Here is a 19,761-nt window from a genome sequence, read left to right on the forward strand (position 1 = left end):
ACTCCCTCGGGGGCTCGGCCGCAGGAGACACCCCCGCGCTGGGACCGGGTGGGCTGGGCACTAAACCCCTTTGTTTCACCCACACAGTGACCCCGCGCGGAAGAACAGGCGGATTGTCTTTCAAACGGAGCCGATGTGGAGCTTGAATGTCCCTTGCCACCTTGGCTATAAATCATTCCGCATGTGATAAGGTAATTACCTTCTCCTTGAAACTATTCATAGGAAAACCTATAAAGCGCCTGGCTTGTAAACACAACAATAAAGAGGCAGGACAATAAAACCTTGTCCAGGGTGGGGAAGGTGCTGCCTTTTGCTGGCCCCGAGCACCTCGTGCTCCACCAGTCCCCAGCCCAGGCTGCGTCCACCCCGCTGCTCTCATCAGCGGCGAGTGAGCTGTACAGGGCACACACAGCCCAAACTGCTCTGCCAAGCACCAAAAATGAACATGCAACACTAAAAAGACACATAAAATCATCACTGACCTTCATATCCCCATGGACAGAGTCCCTCCCAGCTCTGCTCCAGCACCAGCAGCACCCCATGGGGTTGGGAACAGGCACAGCTGAACCCCATGACTGACCCAGCCCCCCCAGCAGCAGTTCATGTGTTGCCCATGGAAATTAGACCTGAATACCTGCAGCTGCCCCCTCCACCTTCCTGTAACACATCTCTCCCCAGGGAGATTGGCCACACACTATTGGGAATCCCGGCTGCTCCCATTTGCTTCTTGGGTGCAGAAAGTCTGAGATTTCCCCGTTCAGAACACCCTGAGACGGGACGGGGGCTGCTGCCCGGCACAGGAACACCCGCGGCTGCTGCCCCGCACAGGAACAGCCGCGGCTGCTGCCCGGCCATGTGCTGGGTACCGGGTCCAGATCCACCTCACCGCCTGGGTTTCAGCTGCTGCAGAGGCCGCAGCAAACCTGGGCAAGAAACCCGCACAGCTTCAATAGGATCTCAGATACTCAAACACTTGAGCTCCACTGAAACCAGCAGCAAGGATGGAAAAACAAAGCAGATAATGTTGTATCCCAAAGAGCTTTTACGACGGGCAGGGCTCGCGCTGAGCTCTGCTCAAACATCCAGGCCGAGGTTAGGGCGGCGGGCGCTCAACTCGCGCAGGGTGGCTCATTCCTGGAGGCGTTGACTCGTCCCCAGCAACATCAGAGAGCTCCGTCCTCCACCGGCGCGGGAGCACAGCAAACGGAGCACAGCGTCACGGATCGAAGGGAACAGCACTGCAGACACACAGGGTTTAGAACATCCCTGCCTGTCCCATAAAAGAGTCAAAATTCCAGTGCCGCGGCACCGACTTTAGTTGTTGCGGCTCACACAGCACAGAACCGGCCCCTGGAAACACGCAGCTCTGAGCTCTGGCAGACAGGTGAGCGGAGGCCGCGGGAGGGCAGGCAGGTGTGAGACCCCCGGGACACACAGGCAAAGGCAAAGCCTGTTTGCTCTAAGCTATCACACAAATATTGGCAGATTTGGGTTTATTGCAGGAACACAAGAATGACAACATTTGCAGTCCTCAGAAAAACAGAATTCTTCCAGCCCCCTCCTTTACAAACATCGTTTTGAATACAGCAGCAATAGTAACAAAATGCTTTTAGATAAGCTCAGAGAACAGGCGGCTTTTATAAAACGTACAAAGAAGGAAAAGGCTTTTGTTTTCCAAGTGGTAACGCTGTAACAGGTAAGAGCACAAACAAAACCACGTGAGGACAGTTTAAGAGTTCACTAAACATAAAAATAAAATAAGTTTTTTAAAAAAGTAAAAATTATGTTCCACAGATCTTTACATCAGGCATTATGAATGATTTGAGTAAGCTTGAAATAAGTTGTTTAACACCAGCAACAGGAAACTTTTCTTCTGGATGCTCTGCGCAAAGGAGAGCAGCGTTTCTGCTCCGTGCCCAAAGCGTCAGTTATTGGTCACCAAAACACGTCTCTTTCTAAGCCTCTGTTAATTCAGTGGCATTCGCGTGGTCCGTCAAGACGTCTTCCAGATAAACAGACACTCTCAGCCTGGCTTTGCCCCCCAGCTGTTTCTCTATCCCACCCAGATGTTCAATAGCTCCTTTTAACACTCTCTCCCTCTCGCACGAGTCCGTGTGCGTTCCTGCTTCATTTTCTTCAGCTCCAGATTTCAGATATTGCAAGACATAGGATCTGATCGCATCCCCGTCGCGGGTGATGCTTTCCCGAATGAGCGGCAGGTCCGTGCTCCTGGCCAGGCTGAGCAGGTGCAGCAGCGCCTGGCAGAGCTGCGTCCGCAGGCTGGCGCTGTACTTGAACTCCAGGAAGTCCTCGGTGTCTTCGCTCTTCTGCAGGGCGACCACCAAGGCAGCCCAGATGTGGCGGAACTGCTCGGCGGAGCCGTAGCACTCCCGCCTGCCGGGGACCGCGAGCGCCATGGCCGACTTGATCCGGACTTTAAAATTCTTGCAGGACTTCACCACCGAGGAAAGCGCGCTGTATGCTTGTGTTGTCCAAGGAGCCTCTCCTGGAAAACAAACCAAACCACAACAACCCTTCTGAATCAGTCAAATATACAAAACTGTCAATGTATCTCCTAAATATTTAATGAGCTCACAGTTGCTGGTCTAAACAACAGACTCAGAGGTCATAAAACTAAAAAGTAGTTAAAAAACAGTTAATCTTCTGAAGTTTTGTAAGGGGAAAATGTCATTTGGCATCTATTCCCAGCTATAATCCCATCCTCATGTTCTTTTCTAACGTGACATCCAACTGGACACAGCAGTTACTCTATACACCTGTATTCGCAGGATCTGAGCCTGTTGCAGTGACAAGAGCTCTGGGAAAGCCACGACAGCGAGATCCAGCTCCCTCTGCTTCCTCCCCAACACACTTCTAACAGACCTTCTGATCAAACCCACAACCCATGGTGCAAACCCACAGCCCGCGGGACAAGCGACTCACCGAGGGGCAGGGCAGGGTTCTTGAAGACATTCCCCAGCGCGTAGCAAGCGTTCCAGCGCACCTTCATCGTGGCCTCGCTCTCAACGGTGGAAATAAGGGCCTGAAGAGACTCCTCGATGGCTTCCTTGAACCTGGGGTTCGCTACGTGATACGGCTGCAGGAAATGAAGCACGTTCCCAAGGGCCCGGACCGCGTTACTCTTTACCTGGAACACACATATACAGAAAAACCAGTCTGGCTTTCAGCTTATAGGCAAAGACTTTGTCAAGCCTGCTAGGAAATCAAGCTCAGAGCCAACAAGGAGCCCATCTGGAATCAGCCTGGTGTCGTATCAGGTGGTAACTCCCTAAATGCCACCAGAAAGACCATTCCCTGCAGATGGTCAAAACAACACCACCAAACCAAAAAACCCCCACACACTGTGGAAAAGTGCAATCAAACACCCTGCAGGTCAAACAACACGGGCAGCTCCAAAGCCCAGCCCTCAGGAGAGGCTGCTGAGCTGCAGCTCCCTGTCCACCGGGGCAAAACATCCCAACCCCAACTAACTGGTGCCTTTTTTCCTCTTCTTATTTTTTTAAATGCAAGAGTTAACCACCCCATGGTAGCGCCACCCTCCTTCCCCTCGCTCGTACCTTGTCTCTGTCCCTGGATGCTTCAGTCGCAGACCGTAACATTTTCAGCAGGAGGAGATCAGAAAACTCCTCTTGAAAGCGCTGTCCCATGGTTTCCCTGGGGGAAGAGTCGCCCTGTGAGAGCCCAGCCCCGACAATCCGGCCCCAAAGGTGTGAGACGATCCCTTATAAACGCCTATGAACAACCTTCACTCTTCAGAGGGCTAATATGTAAGGCAGACCTTCCTACATGTGACCACTATGTTTATTAATTTAAAACCAAACTATCAATGCAAGAAAGCCGGTTAGCAATGCGTTGGGTCTAATAAAAAACAGAGGGCAACGGATTGCTCAGAGGCAGGAATATAGGATAAACCGTTTCTCCTGTTAAAAATGTAACAGTAGGTTAGAATTCCTTCAGTCTTTGGCTTGAGGAAGTGTTAAATATTTATTAATTTTACTTCTGTGTTATGGTGAAAGTGAAGTAACCAGGGAACACGCAACTCCACACAGCAACACAGGAGAAATAACAAACTGAAAAGGAAACTTGGAATATACTCCAGAACTAATGATCAGAAAGACCTAAGCCCACGCAGTTTAGTAGAACTCAACCCCAGCTGGACATGGGATACTTATAACACATTTTCATATGCTGAGAGACACACAGGCTGAAGAGTGCTCAAAACAAAGCATCCAAGCCAAATTTGGGCTTTTTGTGACCCTGTGTGACGCTGTGGGAAGGGGGCAGGGGGGCGTTCCACGGGCCGGGCCGCACTCACGTACATGTTGATGATCAGGGTGTCTGTCAGGTTGCCCAGGGACCAGGCTGCTTTGGCACGGACGTTCGGAGACTTGTCGTGGAGGGAATTCAGAATAGCGTTCGCTGTGTCTGCCACAAACATCACGTCCTAAAGGCAAAAACTGCTGCAAAGTTAGAAAGTTTTAAAAACTCGGGTGATTTCCTCAGTAACATACACATTGTGGCCTTTCCAGGGCAAATGGTACCTGCACACACACCAGATCTACTCGGTTCTTTTGCAGGCAACAACCTTTAAGAGGTTTCTGGTGCTCGCTGTACATCTTCGTTTGGCCCTTCGTTACCAGTCTGGGCCCACACACTGACAAAGTTCACCCCTCTCTCAGGTAGTTGTTACTGAAAAGCTTCAATGCATTATTTAATTTCATTGGTGCTCTAGTTACCGTGGATTTTAACACAATTACCTGGACTGCCAATCTTACACTCATCAAATCCCGCTCTTAATCCCGCTTACACTCATCAAATCCCGCTTCTCCAAACTCCCTGCTAAGTTGCCTGTCCAATCTTTGCTTCTATGGCACATCACACTTGCTTCTCATTCCCACGCCTATGGCAAAGGATCTTCTTTCAAAATATTTTGGAATCAAATCTCAGTGTCAGCTACTGCATACATTTTGTATTACAAGCACTCAGTTAAGGCCACATTGCAAAAACTACAGAGTCTTCCAGCTGAGCCAAGCTAAGATCAGGTATTTTGTGGAAACAAGCCAGCATTTTTCCCTAGATAAGCCTTACTTCTTAGTTTTAAGCAAAACTGAAGCCTTCACATTAAAAACTTGCACCGGTTCTGTTGACCACACAAAGGCAGGAGGTCTGGAGACAGAAAGGAAAAGCTAAATGCACATACAGACCAGAATCAAGAAAGTCAACTCATTCCAAAAGAACTCACCCCACATCTTATGGTTCACCAAACCAGTTATAAAATGGCTCAAAATAAGAAAAATAGGCCAGTTCTGACCTGCCGAAGGCAAGAGAAGAGGACGTAGACTCCCAGCGCACGCGCGGCAGCGGCTTTTACCAGCGGGTTCTCGCTGTGGTTCAGGCCCAGCAGCAGAGTGACACACAGGATCTGCTGGTCGTCCTGCAACGAGGAGCAGTGATGGCACCAGAGGGAAACCAAGAGAGCTCTGGCCCACAAAGACAACCGGCACACACTCTGAAGGACCGTAATATGTGGAATGTATAGAAGCTACCATTCAGAGACCACTCTTTTCTTTAAAGTAACTGAGTGGCATTTCAGGATGCCACGTGGGAAATGGGAATGATTCCAGCAAACATGATCTTGTTGTTGTTAGATGAGCCCACAAAGGAAACCAAAATACGACCTATCATCCAAACGCAGAAAGCATGGCCCATCAGTGGTAGAACAGACTGGATCGGCTGCTTTTTCCCGTCTTACTTACCTCACTCTTTCCCCTTCATTAACAAGGACAGCCAGGCAGATTAAGTTCATCCTGGACAGATTGTCAGTTTACCAACCCATGACAAAAATCCTTGTTTCATCAGAGCAAAGGGTCAGAGTGGGCACTGACTTGACCCCACATGGCCACGGGGACGAGAGAGCATATGTGATCAAAGTACAGGGGGATGAAGTACACGCTGTACTTGGAGAAACCAGAGGGAGAATTCCAGAGATACTGCTGGACCGGCAATTCTGGGGCAAATGAGATCTGGCAGAGCACTCCCCATCGAGAAGGGCACAGTGACACAAAAGGAGCTGCACAATGCAGCGGTGACACACTGCCAAGGCTTTTATGTTTAAAAGCATATTTAATGTTGCAAAAGGAGAGTAAGGCCAACACATTTGTTTGCTCCTGCCAGGGCGATCGCTGCAGTTTAGTGTTTCAAAAGCCAGCCAAAAGAAAAAACCATGCAAATTGGTGACCAACGTCAGCCCATGGCTGTTTGCTCGGCTGTCGCATCGAAGACTTAACCAGCAAAATAACAATCCTTCACCCCTCCTTCGTGCAATGCCGTTCTTGCCCTCCATCTCCCATGCAGCATCGCCAAGGCGGAGTATTTGCGGTGGGGCCAAATGGCTTCTGTGACCCACAGTTTAATTATTTGACAGACTACGCCCAACATTGCTTTTCCCAGTCTTCAATAGTCACAACTTGTTCAGAATGTACAAAAAATCTGGAAGGTTTCTCTGCTCTCTCCTTGTAAGTTTTTCAAAGGCTTTACACTACTGCAATCTGGTAGCCAGGTAAAAACGCCCCGATTCGAGGGCACGCTCCTACCTGCAGGCTGCTGAAAGCTTCTGGCAAGATAGAGGACAGGGCATCGCAGGCGCTTGTCTGAAGAGTCGCATGTGGAGAGTTCTGAAGAATCCCAGGTAAAGGGCCATTTAACATCTTCGTCCAGAAAGTCACAACCTACAGAGGAAGCAGCCAGGTTTGCCTATTTAAAGTCAGCAGTTATGCTCCAGTTCTACAGTAGATTGTCTTTTTCTAAAGAAGAAAAGAAAAAACCCACAACACAACACATCTGCCTATAGACAAAAACCGGATACAATAATAATGCAGGAAGTCTATAAAAATTGTGCATATCAGCACCTATAAAGCCACAGGGTACCGAGTCCCTTTCTGCTTTCCTGCAATTGATTTATGTCTCTGTGGCAGCAGCTCTGTGCAGAGCTGAAGGAAGCAGCCCCAGAGGAGCGCGCACACTCACCCGGCCGAGCGGCACCCTCTGCTCGGGGGACACGGCGGAATCGGGTTTGTACTGCTGCAGCACTCCTGTGCCCAGCTCCTCCAGAAGCTGCAAGGAAACAAAAACCAACCAGATCTTTACCAGGGATGACTCAGGTACCATGGAACTATAGCAAACTTCACCCAGGTAACAAAAATAAAAGATTCAGTATTAGTTTGGACCCTATTCTGTCCCTGCTAGTGCAGAAATGAGAGGAAAATCCTTTCTTACGTAAAGTCTCCAGCTAGAACAGCGTAATAAATTGCTGTGCAAAGAGGAAATCCCGCTGAGCTTTCCTCTGGGTGACAGACTATGGCTCCTGCCCCAGCTGAGGCTACGTCAGGGAAAGGCCAGCGCTACAGTCTTTGCAGTTCCCAAGCTTCCTGGTGACTCAGCAGAGCAACAAAATTCTGCTAAGAATTCAAGATTGGAAGCAGAAAGCGCATTTCTCAAAGTGTCGGGGTACTGCGAGTGCCAAAGAGCTACAGCAGGCGCCCAGAGATGCTCTGGATATTCACCCCGCTTACCTGCATTAGCAAAGCACACTAACAGGTAAAACTGACTTGGCAAAACAATGTTGATGTTTCCTCCTGTTCTTACTTTGGCTCCATGAAGCTGAATGGATGGATCCATTTCTTCCATGCACCTGCAAGCCACTTCTCCGAGTTCTAGGAAATAGCTCTGAGCCAGAGAGAAATAACCTTTCACAAGAAGAGCCAACACCTACACACAAAACAAAGAAAGTCCATTCAGTGTCATTGCCTTCTGTTAAACGAAAATACCCCGAATACACACAGAGAGGATGTTAATGGGCTAATCAACACCTGGACCACATATTAAACTCTGATGTAACAGATACACCTTGCAGCACAACTTCTAGAATTATACAGCTAATTAAAAACCTCCCTATTCCATTATCTTGTTCAAAAAAGGGCCACAAAAGCACTATCAGGTAGCAACACCATGAATTATTTACTGTTGAGGTCTCCTGTAGCTAAAAAACCAAGCAAGACTGCCTGTAAGAGCAACATATTCTGTATCACCCGTAGTATTGCTGCTGCATTCTGTGAAGCTGAGTTTAACAAATATTCACTGTTGCAGAGTTAAAGTGAGATTTCTGGGGATGCACGTTACAAAATAGTATTATTTTTGTAGTTACAAGAAGAAAAACAAGGCCAAGTCTCAACATTCACAGGTACTGCTTTAGTCGTACCAGCACCGCTCCATAGTTCCCTGCAGACTGTTCTTTGGCTGCAAGGTTCTTCCCCACTGTTCTCTAGCAAAACTTGAATTTAGATTCTGTATGGAGGAGTTTGCATGGGGAAGGTTCGCAGCCTTCACCAGGTCTCAAGACACGCAGACAAATAATATTTAAAATTAATGAAAGCAACAAAAATCACAGGCTGATGCGCTTGCTACAGCGGGTGTTACTATGGGACAGTTATGCTGCAGCCACAGTCACACAATCAAAACGTTATTCCCCAACGCTGCTCTGTCAGTCACGGCAGCACAGACGCTGCGTGAGTCTAAATCTCACTGAAAGAGCGAGGAGCAAAGGCAACCCATGTCCGAGGCCTGGCTGACATGAGGTAGTTTGCTGTTTTACCAAAATGTTCATTTTACAAACCTCCTGCTCATCCCCACCTGTAAGGCCTCCAGCCGAAGGGGACAGGGCTCATAAACGCTGGAAAAGGCTAAGTTGGCATCGCTGTCAGAACAGGAGTCCTCTCTGGGCAGCACGATGATGGAAACGCAGAGGCAGAGGAGCCAGCAGGGCTCCGTGCACACCGCGGGGTTCTCTGGAGCGCCCCCCTCCGAGGGGAGCCCCTTCCTCCACGCGTCCCAGCTCCAGCGCTGAGGGGTTGCGCTGCCGCTGTTATTCAGCCCTGCGGAACTGGGCTGCTGCAAAAGTAACTGCACCTCTGGTAAAGGTGCTTGGACAGATACTATGGCCCCTAATAACGTGAGACTGGAAACTCGAACATTCACATCTGCAAGAAAGAACAGGGCAGGGGAAGAAAATCCAGTCTGTTAGCATCTGACCGACACTTCGGCATCCTTCTTCAGTGCTTTTTGGATGAGACACATCATAACGTACAATTTGACAGCAATGCACGTTTTGCGGGGAGGGGGAAATGCACAACTATTTTGTAATAACCAGTGTCAAATTAAAGTATAACATATCCACACCTTTATGGCAAATGTATGGCTTTATCTGGTTCCAAACTCTCGTCAGCAACCCAGGTTTTAAACGGCTGTAAGGTGCATTTGAAACCAAATTCGCAAGGCACTGAAACACACAAAAGAACATACATGGAGCAGTGGTTACAATGTCAGCCTGGCCTCCAACAGATTTGTTCTTACATTTGCAATTTAGGTCATTTAGACAGCTAATTATCTGAGGGCACCTGAAAACAAATGCGCCAATTATCTGCTGTTTCGAAAGCCGGTTACAAACTTGGCTCCTAAGAACAAGTATTTAACTACTATGACCTGGCATTAAGACCATGGAATTTCAATAGTTCTTCATGACAATTGGGATTCCAGTTTCAAAGTTTTCAGAATCATTTCATAAGTTGATTCAGCTCCAGAAAGACCCCATGAAAGAAATGCAGGAACAAAAGAGTTGTGCTGGAGAGAAAAGAAACCCCAGGACTCTGCAGGAAGTCCGTGAAGCCTTGGGAGACGACAACAGTCAACAGGGTGTTTCAAAAAGATGGACTCGATCTGAAATCACTATGTGTTACAAACCAGGTCCAACTTTTTAAACGACCCTGTATTCCCCACCTCACCTTAGTCCCCAACAGCTCCAATATTCGTGTAATCTTTCTTCAAGACGTAATGTAGAGAAAAACATCATCTCTTGGGCAGCATTTGAAACAGGTATGGTGCAGTTACCTTGACAATCTGTGTCAGCGTTTGGGAGGAGGACTCTGCCACCAGGGCGAGCAGCAGGCAGCGGTGCAGCTCCCGCACGCTGGACGCGACGGTGACCGAGAAGGGAGTGAAAGCTCTCTTGTGGTCACTGGCATCTTCGGCAACAGAAAGAAACTGCTTAGAACCTTCCAGGATGGCTGAGAGAACTTGAAGAGCACAGGCACGGGTCTGAAACGACAAGACGTTTCTGTTACCCACTTTTAACACCTCCTCCAAGCTGATGGGGAATGTTAAGATTTATAAAACTAATCCTTTGTTTCCTCAACCAATACATCCTCTTATTTCTGGTGTTACGGTGATCAAGCAATACAGATACAGTAGCCAAAGTACTTACTGAAGGCCACAGAAAACAACTCTAAAGATTAATAAGGGAAAAAATACAAAAATACAATGCTTTCTCTACTCAGAACTGCCTCACCTTTGGAGAAGGGTCCTTTAAAGCAATCGTCATCAAGGACACCGACTGGGGGCTGCCAATACCGGGTGCATCGGGGACAAACGCTGACCAGTAGCCGTAAAGAACTCTTTTTTCTATTGATTTTATAGTGGAGAGGAAACAGGCTAGAGCCCCTTGACGAACATTGGCTTGGTAAGATCTAAAAACAAACAAAAAGACTAATGAAATCACAGCAGTGCGAAGTAATGGATGTAATCGCTTTCACATCCGAGAGTGGCGAGCTGTGAGAAGAATTTTTTTAGACCAAGAGTAAATTCACTTTCAAACCAGCACAAGAAAACTGGAAGGCGGTAATTCGTATCACCACAGAAATCAAAAGGCAAAGTGATTTCTCCAAGAGTTTTGATTAAGAAAAAAGCACTAAGATCACGTGGAAGTGTCTGCACACATGTAAAAGTTGTGCCAGATCGACAGGCGCAAAAGCTGGGCTTTAAAATGACACGGGAGCTTAAATCATTACGAACAGCACGCTCTGCTACCGTGCTTTCTGTTCACATCGACGGCAATCACCTCACTTTGCTCTGTATTCCACCCTCGGCGTCCGAATACTCCGACTCGCTGCTGCTGATTCTCTTCCAGGCGGCGCAGCGTGGGGACGAGGGCTCCCTCCCCGCGGGCACGGCGGCCCCGGCTGCAGCGCCAGTGCCGGTCCCGGGCTCCGCACGGGGGCTGCTCCGCACGCCCCCCAAGTGCAATTTCAGCATGTCGGCTCCAAGCGCTGATTCGTTTCCTGCATCACCCAAACCTTCTTTTCCTTCTTCCGCAAGCTCTCCCTTCTTTTGCTTCCCTTTGGACTTCTTCCTTCGGTTCTGTTGTAAGACAAAAAATAGATTTTTATTTCAATCTTTTGAAGAAAAGACATGCAAACATTTTATAGTTGTAAATCTCAGGAAAAAAGGTCTTAACTGAAACAAAACTAACTGCTAATCCACCATAAAAACAGAGTTTAAGATAATAAATCATGTCGTCTGTATAGAGCATCAACATTAAATTATACACATTTCTAAATGAGTTTTCAGATGAGATTTAATTTAATCAAGAGTTATCACAGCTATGTAGCCGTCTTCCGATGCAACAATACTGCACAAAAGTGCAATTACATGAATGTGCAATACTGTACATACAGAAACTGCCACTTCTCTAGCATCTGAGAGTTCGCAAACCTTGCTTATTAGTAGCAACAGTACATCAGTACAGAAATATCTTAGTGTAAGTATGCAGTTTATATCTAAATAGCCTCAAAAATTAAGCTTTGGCCTCTTCATCAGCAAAGCAAAAGATCTGCAAGAAAACTTTTAGTTAAAAATCAGATTTCACACAAAAGTGATTAAAGAAGAGAAAGAGTAAACACTTCTCTAGTTCTTTTTAATTTACAGTAGGTATTTAACATGTCAAAGAAACAAGTCAACATGACTATGCAACTTCATTTTCTTGAATGTCTTTCAGATAATCGGTAATCCAAAATATTTACAGGGTTAAAAAATAACCTGCAGAAGGATTAAGCAGAACAGATGGGGGAGGGAGGAGGAAATCAGCCTCTAGATGAACTTGACTTCCCTAAGAAAGAGTCAAACTATTGTGCAAGTGTCAGAAGGGAAAATGTAACTTATAAAATAAAAAGCTTTGCCTAGTCTGCAGGAACCAATCCCCTGTCTGTAGGCCAAGAATTCTTGGCCACAGATGAATAACTGATGCACAGAGCGTAACTCAGGAAAGCCAGGCTCTGCAGAGCCGGCTGCTCTCAGCATCCGAGCGCACAAAGCAGCGCAGAGGTTTACAATCAACACCTTTACAGCAAAGAATGTGAAATGTATCACATGCTCAGAACACAAAGTGCCTTTTAGCCACTAATATCACCCCAGGTAACGAACAACCGCAGCAAACACACACACAACGAGCAAACGGTAGCATCGGTATAATTTCAGCTTACCCCTGTCTGCTTAAAGGCGGCCGGTTCCGATGGCTCCTGTTTGGCGGGTGACCTCTTGTCGTACTGTGGCAGCGGGGCCGGGTACAAGGCTGCGGGCATTTCTATGCTCAGTCCCGGCAGTCCGTGAAACATGCATTTCTCGAACAGTCACAAAAACGTTAGCATTCTCCCCCTTCCTGACGTACAAAGATTTACTATAAATACTTGGCTGTTCATCAAGTTTTGTTTGGGCTGGTGATCCTTCCCCCAGGTCTCTCCTCTCCCCGTCCTACTTAACAGCTACGCAACACCTGAAATTCAACCATCTCTAGAAGGATCTTAGCAGGTCCAAAAAAATGAACCTCCTGTCTTTCTATCACATTTTTGTGGGAAGTGCAGTTAAGATGCTGTGAGAGAAACTCAATCCCTTTCTCCCTCACACAACGTTGTCCCCCACGCTCTCTCTGCTCCCTCCTCGTCTTCTCCTGCTGTTTCCCACTTCACAAGCACCTGGAACATGCACCTTCCTGTGTCTGCCTCTTCCTCCAAGCAGATTTAAGTATTTACCTTTAATACTGCAAGAAGAGATCCAATTTGGTCAGTTTGCATTAGTTTCATCTTCCCACCATTGAGAAGCGACTGGATACCTTTCAGTGCATTTTGCAGTAACTGGAAACCGAAAGACAGAATTACTTTTCCTTCCCAAAACACTGAATGTTCACCTCTTTCAAGTGACCTTCTAGGCACTTATGTTCTTGCTCAACATAATTACTGGGACAGTTACTCATGATTATTAAAAGAGACTATTTAAGCAAAATCTCAGTTGACAACATTCCAAATGTCATACATTCCAAATTCCAACATTCCAGCAGCACAATCTCCTAATTAGATTATTCTAGACAATTAGGCTTACACTCACCATGCAAAAAGTGATCTCATCTACATCAGAGGTTTTTGAAGACTGCAGCACACTGAGAAAAGTTTGAAAACAGACGTTTCTGTAGGACTCATCCAAGTATGGCTGCCCAGGCACGCTACAAGGAGAGGAGACAGATGGTTGATTCACAGTCTGTCCCACAGCTTTAGAAAGTTACACCAGCTCAGATCCAAGTGGTCCATAATCCTTCCTTTTTTTTTTTTTCTTTGTTTTCTTATGTTTAATCAGAATTTCCTGTATTTCAGTTTGTGCCCATTGCCTCTTGTCCTTTCATTGGGCACCACTGAGAACACCACTGAGGACTTGGCACTGCTGTGGCATCAGCATGTTTGCATGTGGAACAGAAAAATGGATTAATTGAAAAAGAATCACTGACAATAACTATAAAAACAGAGCACAGCGGCTGTGCCAGCGCTCAGATGTACATCTAAAGCATCTGCTCACCATCTGAGCAGGCTGGTACGCACCTGAGACACAGGTTGGCCATGCCGCGAACCGCTGCCCTCCGGAGCTCCACGTCTGCCTGAGCCGAATCACTGAACTGCACCAGGAGCCCAGTCTTGCCCAGCAAATCCGGGAGATACTAAAACAAACCAGCAGAAGTCATTAGGGGTCAGTGCCCTTCCCTCAGCCTCCCAGCTCTTCTGTTTGGTAACTAGACGTATCTATGCTACAAAAAAAGATTTGTCAGCTGCAATTTCAGATTCCACAGACAGATTATAGAAATGACATGAAAATATTAATTTCCAAAGGTCTTTTACTTTGTATTTAAAAAGTATTGAGCATGAGCATAGTTCAGATCGAGTCCAAGCTTATCCTTTCTGCCCAGACATAAAATTCAACCAGTAACTGCCGTACCAGACTGCTGCGGTTACACAGGCTACAGACCCACGCAAGCTGGCAGCTCCAGAACCGCCAGCATCACCACCCCGAGCTTCAGCCCAACACCAGAAACTGCTCCGCAAGCTGCCAAGAGCTGCTGACAGCAGAATTCATTGCATCAAACGCTCCCGGTCATGCTGCAGGAACAAGGAGCTTCGTGCAGACCTCATGGCTGATACCCAATAGTTTCCACTTTGAAACGGCTTTGAGCCCATCGCACACAAAAGACCTGATCTGGTTACAGGATAAATTTGAGGGTCCTCAGTGGAGCCTGCTGAGTAACGAGCAACATGAAGCTCCCTGTGTTCTTCCTGCCTGATCCACAGGCACATCGGGGTGGTCAGTCTGGTGCCTTTCTTTGATAGTGCGCCTTTGGCTCAAGCCAGATATTAAGTGGTCTTGATTACTGGTATATACACCTATCACACCTCAAATTCAACTCTTCTACAAATATCAGTCACTATTTAAATGGGATTATTCTTAACATAAAAGGTGTGGTGATTTGAGAACATGGCACTTTTTTATTGTCTTTTTTTTTGTAGGAAAAAGAAAAGTAGAAACAGCAAAAGGGTGTAAATATTTTTGTGGTTACTTTCTCTTGGCTTGTAAACTCACCTTCTGACATTTAGGTCCATTATTGTAAACAAGAGCTGCTAAGGCTTGCAGAATTTCCACGTGTGTCCAAGAGTGGCACTGCTTAAGAGCAGAGATGCAGTAGGAGAGAAGAAAATTCAAGTTCTGTTCATCAACCATCACCTGACAGAGCAGAAAAGGACTGTGGTCAAGAAAACATCATCATGTTGGAGTCTATACACGCTGATATATTGATTACAGACTCGGGTGACCTGGCTGTTAAGATCGCACACAATCAGAATCAGTCGACACTTAAGAAGTGGATATATCAAAACAAGTGTCCTATAGCCAAGAGTATTTCCAATGGTTTGTCATTTGTGACTGAGCTGTTTTCTCAGCAGGAACCCCTCAGCCATGCTGGAGCCACAGATCAGAACCTTAGCTAGGAATAAATAAGCAATACAGTGAAAATCTGAGAAAGTCGGCATGAAGGTCGGCTCCACAACCCCGTAAAAAGACAGAAGGGCTTCCCAGGGAGCCAGCACAGGGAAAGCAGGGACAAGGCCAAACCTTCCATACCTGAAATCTGTTAAGTAAGTGATGGATGAGCTGACAAAGTTTGCTGACAAGATGTTCCTGATCAAGGTGAACCAGCTGACAGGCTTGGACAAGCAGAGCACAAACATCCTGGAAAAGAAAAGCCTCGGTTTATTATTTCGAGACTACAAAGCTGGGTGGAAACCACATCATCAGCTGAGACTTCGATCACACAACCCGATCTGTGCGGATATCACAGACATCAATACGGAGAATGTAACGAAACGGATGGAACTGCAGCTCGTGAGCTTCCCCTGCGGCAGCGCGGCCCACGGCCCCACGCGGGACGTGCGGACACGGGGCCGCAGGGCGGCTCAGCGACACCGGGGGCACCGGGGCTGACCCGCCGAACTGCGGCACAGAGAAACAGAGCTGGATCGAGGGGCAGGGAGGGAAAGGAGCATCGTCCACAACAATTACTGCCAAGTTGCGTGACGTTGGACCCACGTGACGTGGACACCCGCGTGACGTGGACACCCGCGTGCGAACGCATTCTGCCCCCCCGCCCCCGCGGCCCGGACCCCCGGCCCCGCCCGAGCGCCAGCACCGGCCCGTCCCCCCGCCGCCCCGGCCCCGGCCCCAGGGCCCCGGGCCCCGGCGCACCTTGGCGCTGGGCGCGGCCGCCGGTGCCGGCCCGCAGCTCTCCGAGATGAGCTGGTCGAAGAGCAGGTGGAGCTCGGTGCGGCGGCCGCCGTCGGGCCGCTCCGCGCCGGGCTGGGAGCGCAGGGCGCCCAAGCGCTCCAGGTACCGGCGGAAAGAGCCGCCCGGCTCCTCCGGCCGCGCCGCCGCCATCTTCCGCCCTCCCGGCAGCGGCGCTATGGCAACGGGAGCCCTTCCGGGGCGGAGGGCGGAGAGCGGCTACGGCGGCCGGGCCGGGCCGGGTGGCAGCGGGGACACCCGCGCAGCAGTGACACCCACAGCGGGGACACCCACAGCGGGGACACCCACAGCGGTGACACTCAGAGCGGTGACACTCACAGCGGGGACACTCACAGCGGGGACACTCACAGCGGTGTCACCCGCACAGCTCTGTCACCTCACAGCCACAGCAGTGACACCCTCGGCGGTGTCACCATCCTCACAGGTGCCCAGCCTCCCTGTGCAGATTTCAACCATCGTGGGCACTCAGTGTTTCTTTAAAACCCACCGTAAGGGATCGATGCGGCCTGAAATCAGCCCCCCGGCTGCGGAACCACAGCCCCCGCCCTGTCCCGGGCCCGCCGGTGCTCGGATGTCACACATTCCCGGCACCGGGGACACAAGGGGCTGGGGGCTCGGAACAGAAACCTGCTCATGTTAAGGATATGACTCCAACTTTGATTTCTTGCTGGTGGGTAACATCAAATGAACGGACTCCCCGCCATTCCCTTGTGAGGAGGATCCCAGGAGAGAGGCCAGGGACTGGAAGGCCACGGTTGATGGGGAAATACCCTGGAATGGGGACAAGTGTCACCGCCCTGCGCACAGAGGAACTGCCAACGCGGGGACCCGCGTCCCCCGAAGGGAGCGGGGGGGCTGCAGGCCGGGCACGGCGTCCCCTCCGTCCCTGTCACAACCAGGCGCAGCCACCATTGGTACCTCACTCAAGTTCTTACCTCCGCTTCACCTCGCTTCACCTTCCTTTCGTTTCCTTGTCGGGCCAAGCACCTCGAGTCAGGAAAGTATGTGCTGTGCTCCCAGTACCGCCGCCTCGGCTTTCTTCTGTGCCCTGGGCTGTCTGATATGGCTGATTGCTCTGCTTCTTACCTCCGTCGTTCCATTTATTCCTTATTATTTGTTCCTCCAAAGTCCCTAACAGGCCTCTGAGGCAGGCACAGTGAAACACGTAGGAGAGACAGCCTCAGGCAGCACCACGTATTAATATTGTGCTCGGCTGATTTTAGAGAGCTCTTTGCCATCCCAGCCCAGCCGTCGCTCTGGGGAGAGCCGCTGTTTGATATCCTGTAAGTGCTCTGCGAGCCACTGTAAAAAAAAGACTTATTTTATTTTGTGATTTATTCTTTTTAAAACTTCTTAATACATATTTAAAGCTCTTCCTTTCTTCTCGTTCTCTGTTTTTAAAATGGTGCTGAAATTCACATTTTTGACAGCAGCCCCCGCTTTTGTGAGGCCCTAATAAATCTGTGACTGAAAGCAGACTCACACCGCTGCCTGGGTTTATAAAGCAATGAAACCAGCTGAGAGCTGGGTAAAGACGCTGTGGATTTAGGGAATAACTCACTGCAGCCAGCGATGTTACACCAAGACACATTTTACCAGCGCCTAGAAAGCCTTCGCCCCAAATAAAAGCAAACATTGCAGTATCCAGCAGTGGCCATGAGGGAAAATAGCAAAAGTCGGTAACTGTTAACCGTGCTCAGCTACTATCATGCAAATACATCTGGTTCAGCAGCTCAGAGACCGACTTCAAAGGACGGAGAAGTCATTAGAATCACAGTTCAAAGAAAAAGAATGAGCAGCTGGCTCAGGCCATCTGGTAGGGGACATAAAATGGGCTCTTTCTTCCCCAGTCAGTCTATGAAATTTTCATTAATTGTAGGAACACCTTCCAACATTAACCAACATAATATTGTTAAAAATGTAAGTCTTATTAAATCATCAATACCCCGGTCTTAGGAAAACAATGTAGCTAGTCTGGTGGGTTCTTTCCTCCCCTGTAATACAGCATGCCATCATTACAATTTTAGGTTGGTGTTTTCAAAGCAAATTAGTGGGAATTGGATTCCTCAGCTCCTTTGAAGGTCCCAGGGAAGAATGTGGATAGGATGGCTCCCCAGGCGGCAGAGGAATCTCCCTCTCTGTTGATTTCAGGAGCCACATTTGGCTTAAAAACACGTGCAGTGAGTGTCCTCCTGGGCTGTGCCGCCTGGGCTTGTTTCTCCTGGGCCGGGTCCCCCCAGACGTCCCAGCCAAGAGAAATTGCAGCTCAGGGGTGCCAGCACAGCACAGCAGAAACCCCCGGGCTGGCTGTTTCTGATCTCAAGGCCATCAAGAGCTCCCAGAAATTTATATTCCTGCTGAATACATGGATGAGATCCTTGAAATTCAGGCAGGTGGTTTGATAATGCAGGGATGCTGACAGCTGCCACGGGGAAGCCAAATTAAAGAGGAGCCACGATAGATAGCTCAAGGGCATGGCAGATACCTGCTGGTTTCAACAAAGTGATAACCTGGGAGCTGCTGCCGGTTCTCTCTGCCTCCTCCTCGCCTTCCAGATTTGTCAGCTGTGTCTCTTCCTGTAACAGGCAAAATAGAGGGAGTTCATCTTAATCTTGTTGCTCTGGGAACATAACTGGCCCAAAACTCAGGGGGAATTTAGGAGGGTTACAGTCCCAGGCTTTCTTGGACACTGCTGTTTCTGCCTGTCTTGCCTTTGGTTCTCTTTCCTGGGACTGTCCAAATTTACTGACTTTTCCCATCAGCAGCATTTCAAAGCAGATCGAACACCTGAACCCAGGAAAAATCCCCGATCCTCTGACATGCTCATACATGTGGGGAAGTCGATGTGGCTGCACCAGTCACCTGTGTTTTGCCTGCGCTGTGCAGAGCATCGCCAGGCGTTACACAGCGGTGTCACGACCTGTGCCGTCCTCAGCCATGCTGGTCCTCCGGGGACCGGCTCAGGGTGGGGAGCGGCCAGGCTGAGGACAGCGGGAACACAAGAACCACTCATCCCAGAGCTGAGCTGGGGGCAGGGGCTGCCCGGGGAGCCCCCGGCCGCAGGGGGGTCCTGCAAACCTGCACACACAGCCACCCCATCCCTGGGAGGGGGTTTAGCGAGTGCCCCTGCCTGCGCCAGGATACGCACCGTTCCCCAAAGGCATCTGCAAATACAGCGTTATCTCTGCTGGTGCCCGAGGTGCCTCCCAGCGCCTTCCCGGCTGTTTTCCCAAGCTGCTGGCCAGCTGACGGGACAAACAGCGCTGGCTCCGGGCTGCTTCGCCACTGAAGGACAGACACAAATACTTGAAATACTTTCCTAATCTCATTTTCTCAAACAAACAACTGCTGGGTTGTCAGGGATGTCACTCCAAGGCAGCAGCAGCGATGGGACGTGGGGATGGGACACCCCAGCCTGGACCCCCCAGTTGGTTCCCTGAGCCCTCCCCCTGGGTACAGGTGCCCTGGTGATTTGGCTAATTAGGATAATTCTACCCCTGCACTGAGGGCCATTAAAACACCTTTCACGTGGAAACCCCCGTGGGTTGGGGTCGCCAGCCCTCCTGGGCTCAGGATTCCGGAGCTGTTTCTCCTGGAAGGGCTGCAGGCTTGATTTAACGCGGCTTTCCTCGCCCGTGCGCTGGGAACGCAGCTGAGGCTGGTGCGCAGACTTTGGAAACGCTGCCGCCGCCTCCTCCTCGCGATCCTCTCCCTGGAGCTGGGAATGTTTCCACGGCTGCCTTC

General features: G+C 49.2%; 1 protein-coding gene across 1 annotated transcript; it reads right to left on the reverse strand.

Annotated features, from left to right (window-relative positions):
- Positions 1-1,485: 1,485 nt before the first annotated feature.
- On the reverse strand, positions 1,486-16,170 carry HEATR6 (HEAT repeat containing 6). Its single transcript, XM_082068215.1, has 20 exons — positions 15,961-16,170; positions 15,340-15,447; positions 14,803-14,943; positions 13,773-13,888; positions 13,288-13,402; positions 12,936-13,037; positions 12,390-12,527; positions 10,970-11,268; positions 10,421-10,598; positions 9,964-10,170; positions 9,256-9,355; positions 8,710-9,056; positions 7,666-7,788; positions 7,048-7,134; positions 6,615-6,749; positions 5,333-5,455; positions 4,341-4,465; positions 3,579-3,675; positions 2,944-3,148; positions 1,486-2,506 (listed from the first exon to the last, which is right to left on the reverse strand). Exons 1-20 carry the CDS (start codon positions 16,147-16,149, stop codon positions 1,956-1,958), a joined length of 3,486 nt encoding a protein of 1,161 aa, XP_081924341.1. The 5' UTR covers positions 16,150-16,170; the 3' UTR covers positions 1,486-1,955.
- Between the last annotated feature and the right edge of the window lie 3,591 nt (positions 16,171-19,761).

Source organism: Streptopelia decaocto (assembly GCF_964273445.1).
Source record: "Streptopelia decaocto genome assembly, chromosome: 18".
NCBI classification, from domain to species: domain Eukaryota; kingdom Metazoa; phylum Chordata; class Aves; order Columbiformes; family Columbidae; genus Streptopelia; species Streptopelia decaocto.

Excerpts from the sequence above, each read along its gene's own strand:
- HEATR6 (XM_082068215.1), bottom strand. The coding sequence starts at position 16,149 with ATGGCGGCGGCGCGGCCGGAGGAGCCGGGCGGCTCTTTCCGCCGGTAC. Across the intron at positions 15,448-15,960 it reads CGGCCGCGCCCAGCGCCAAG|GATGTTTGTGCTCTGCTTGT; the intron begins GTGCGCCGGGGC and ends TTTCTTTTCCAG. Across the intron at positions 9,356-9,963 it reads CGCTGACACAGATTGTCAAG|TGCCTTGCGAATTTGGTTTC; the intron begins GTAACTGCACCA and ends TGTGTGTTTCAG.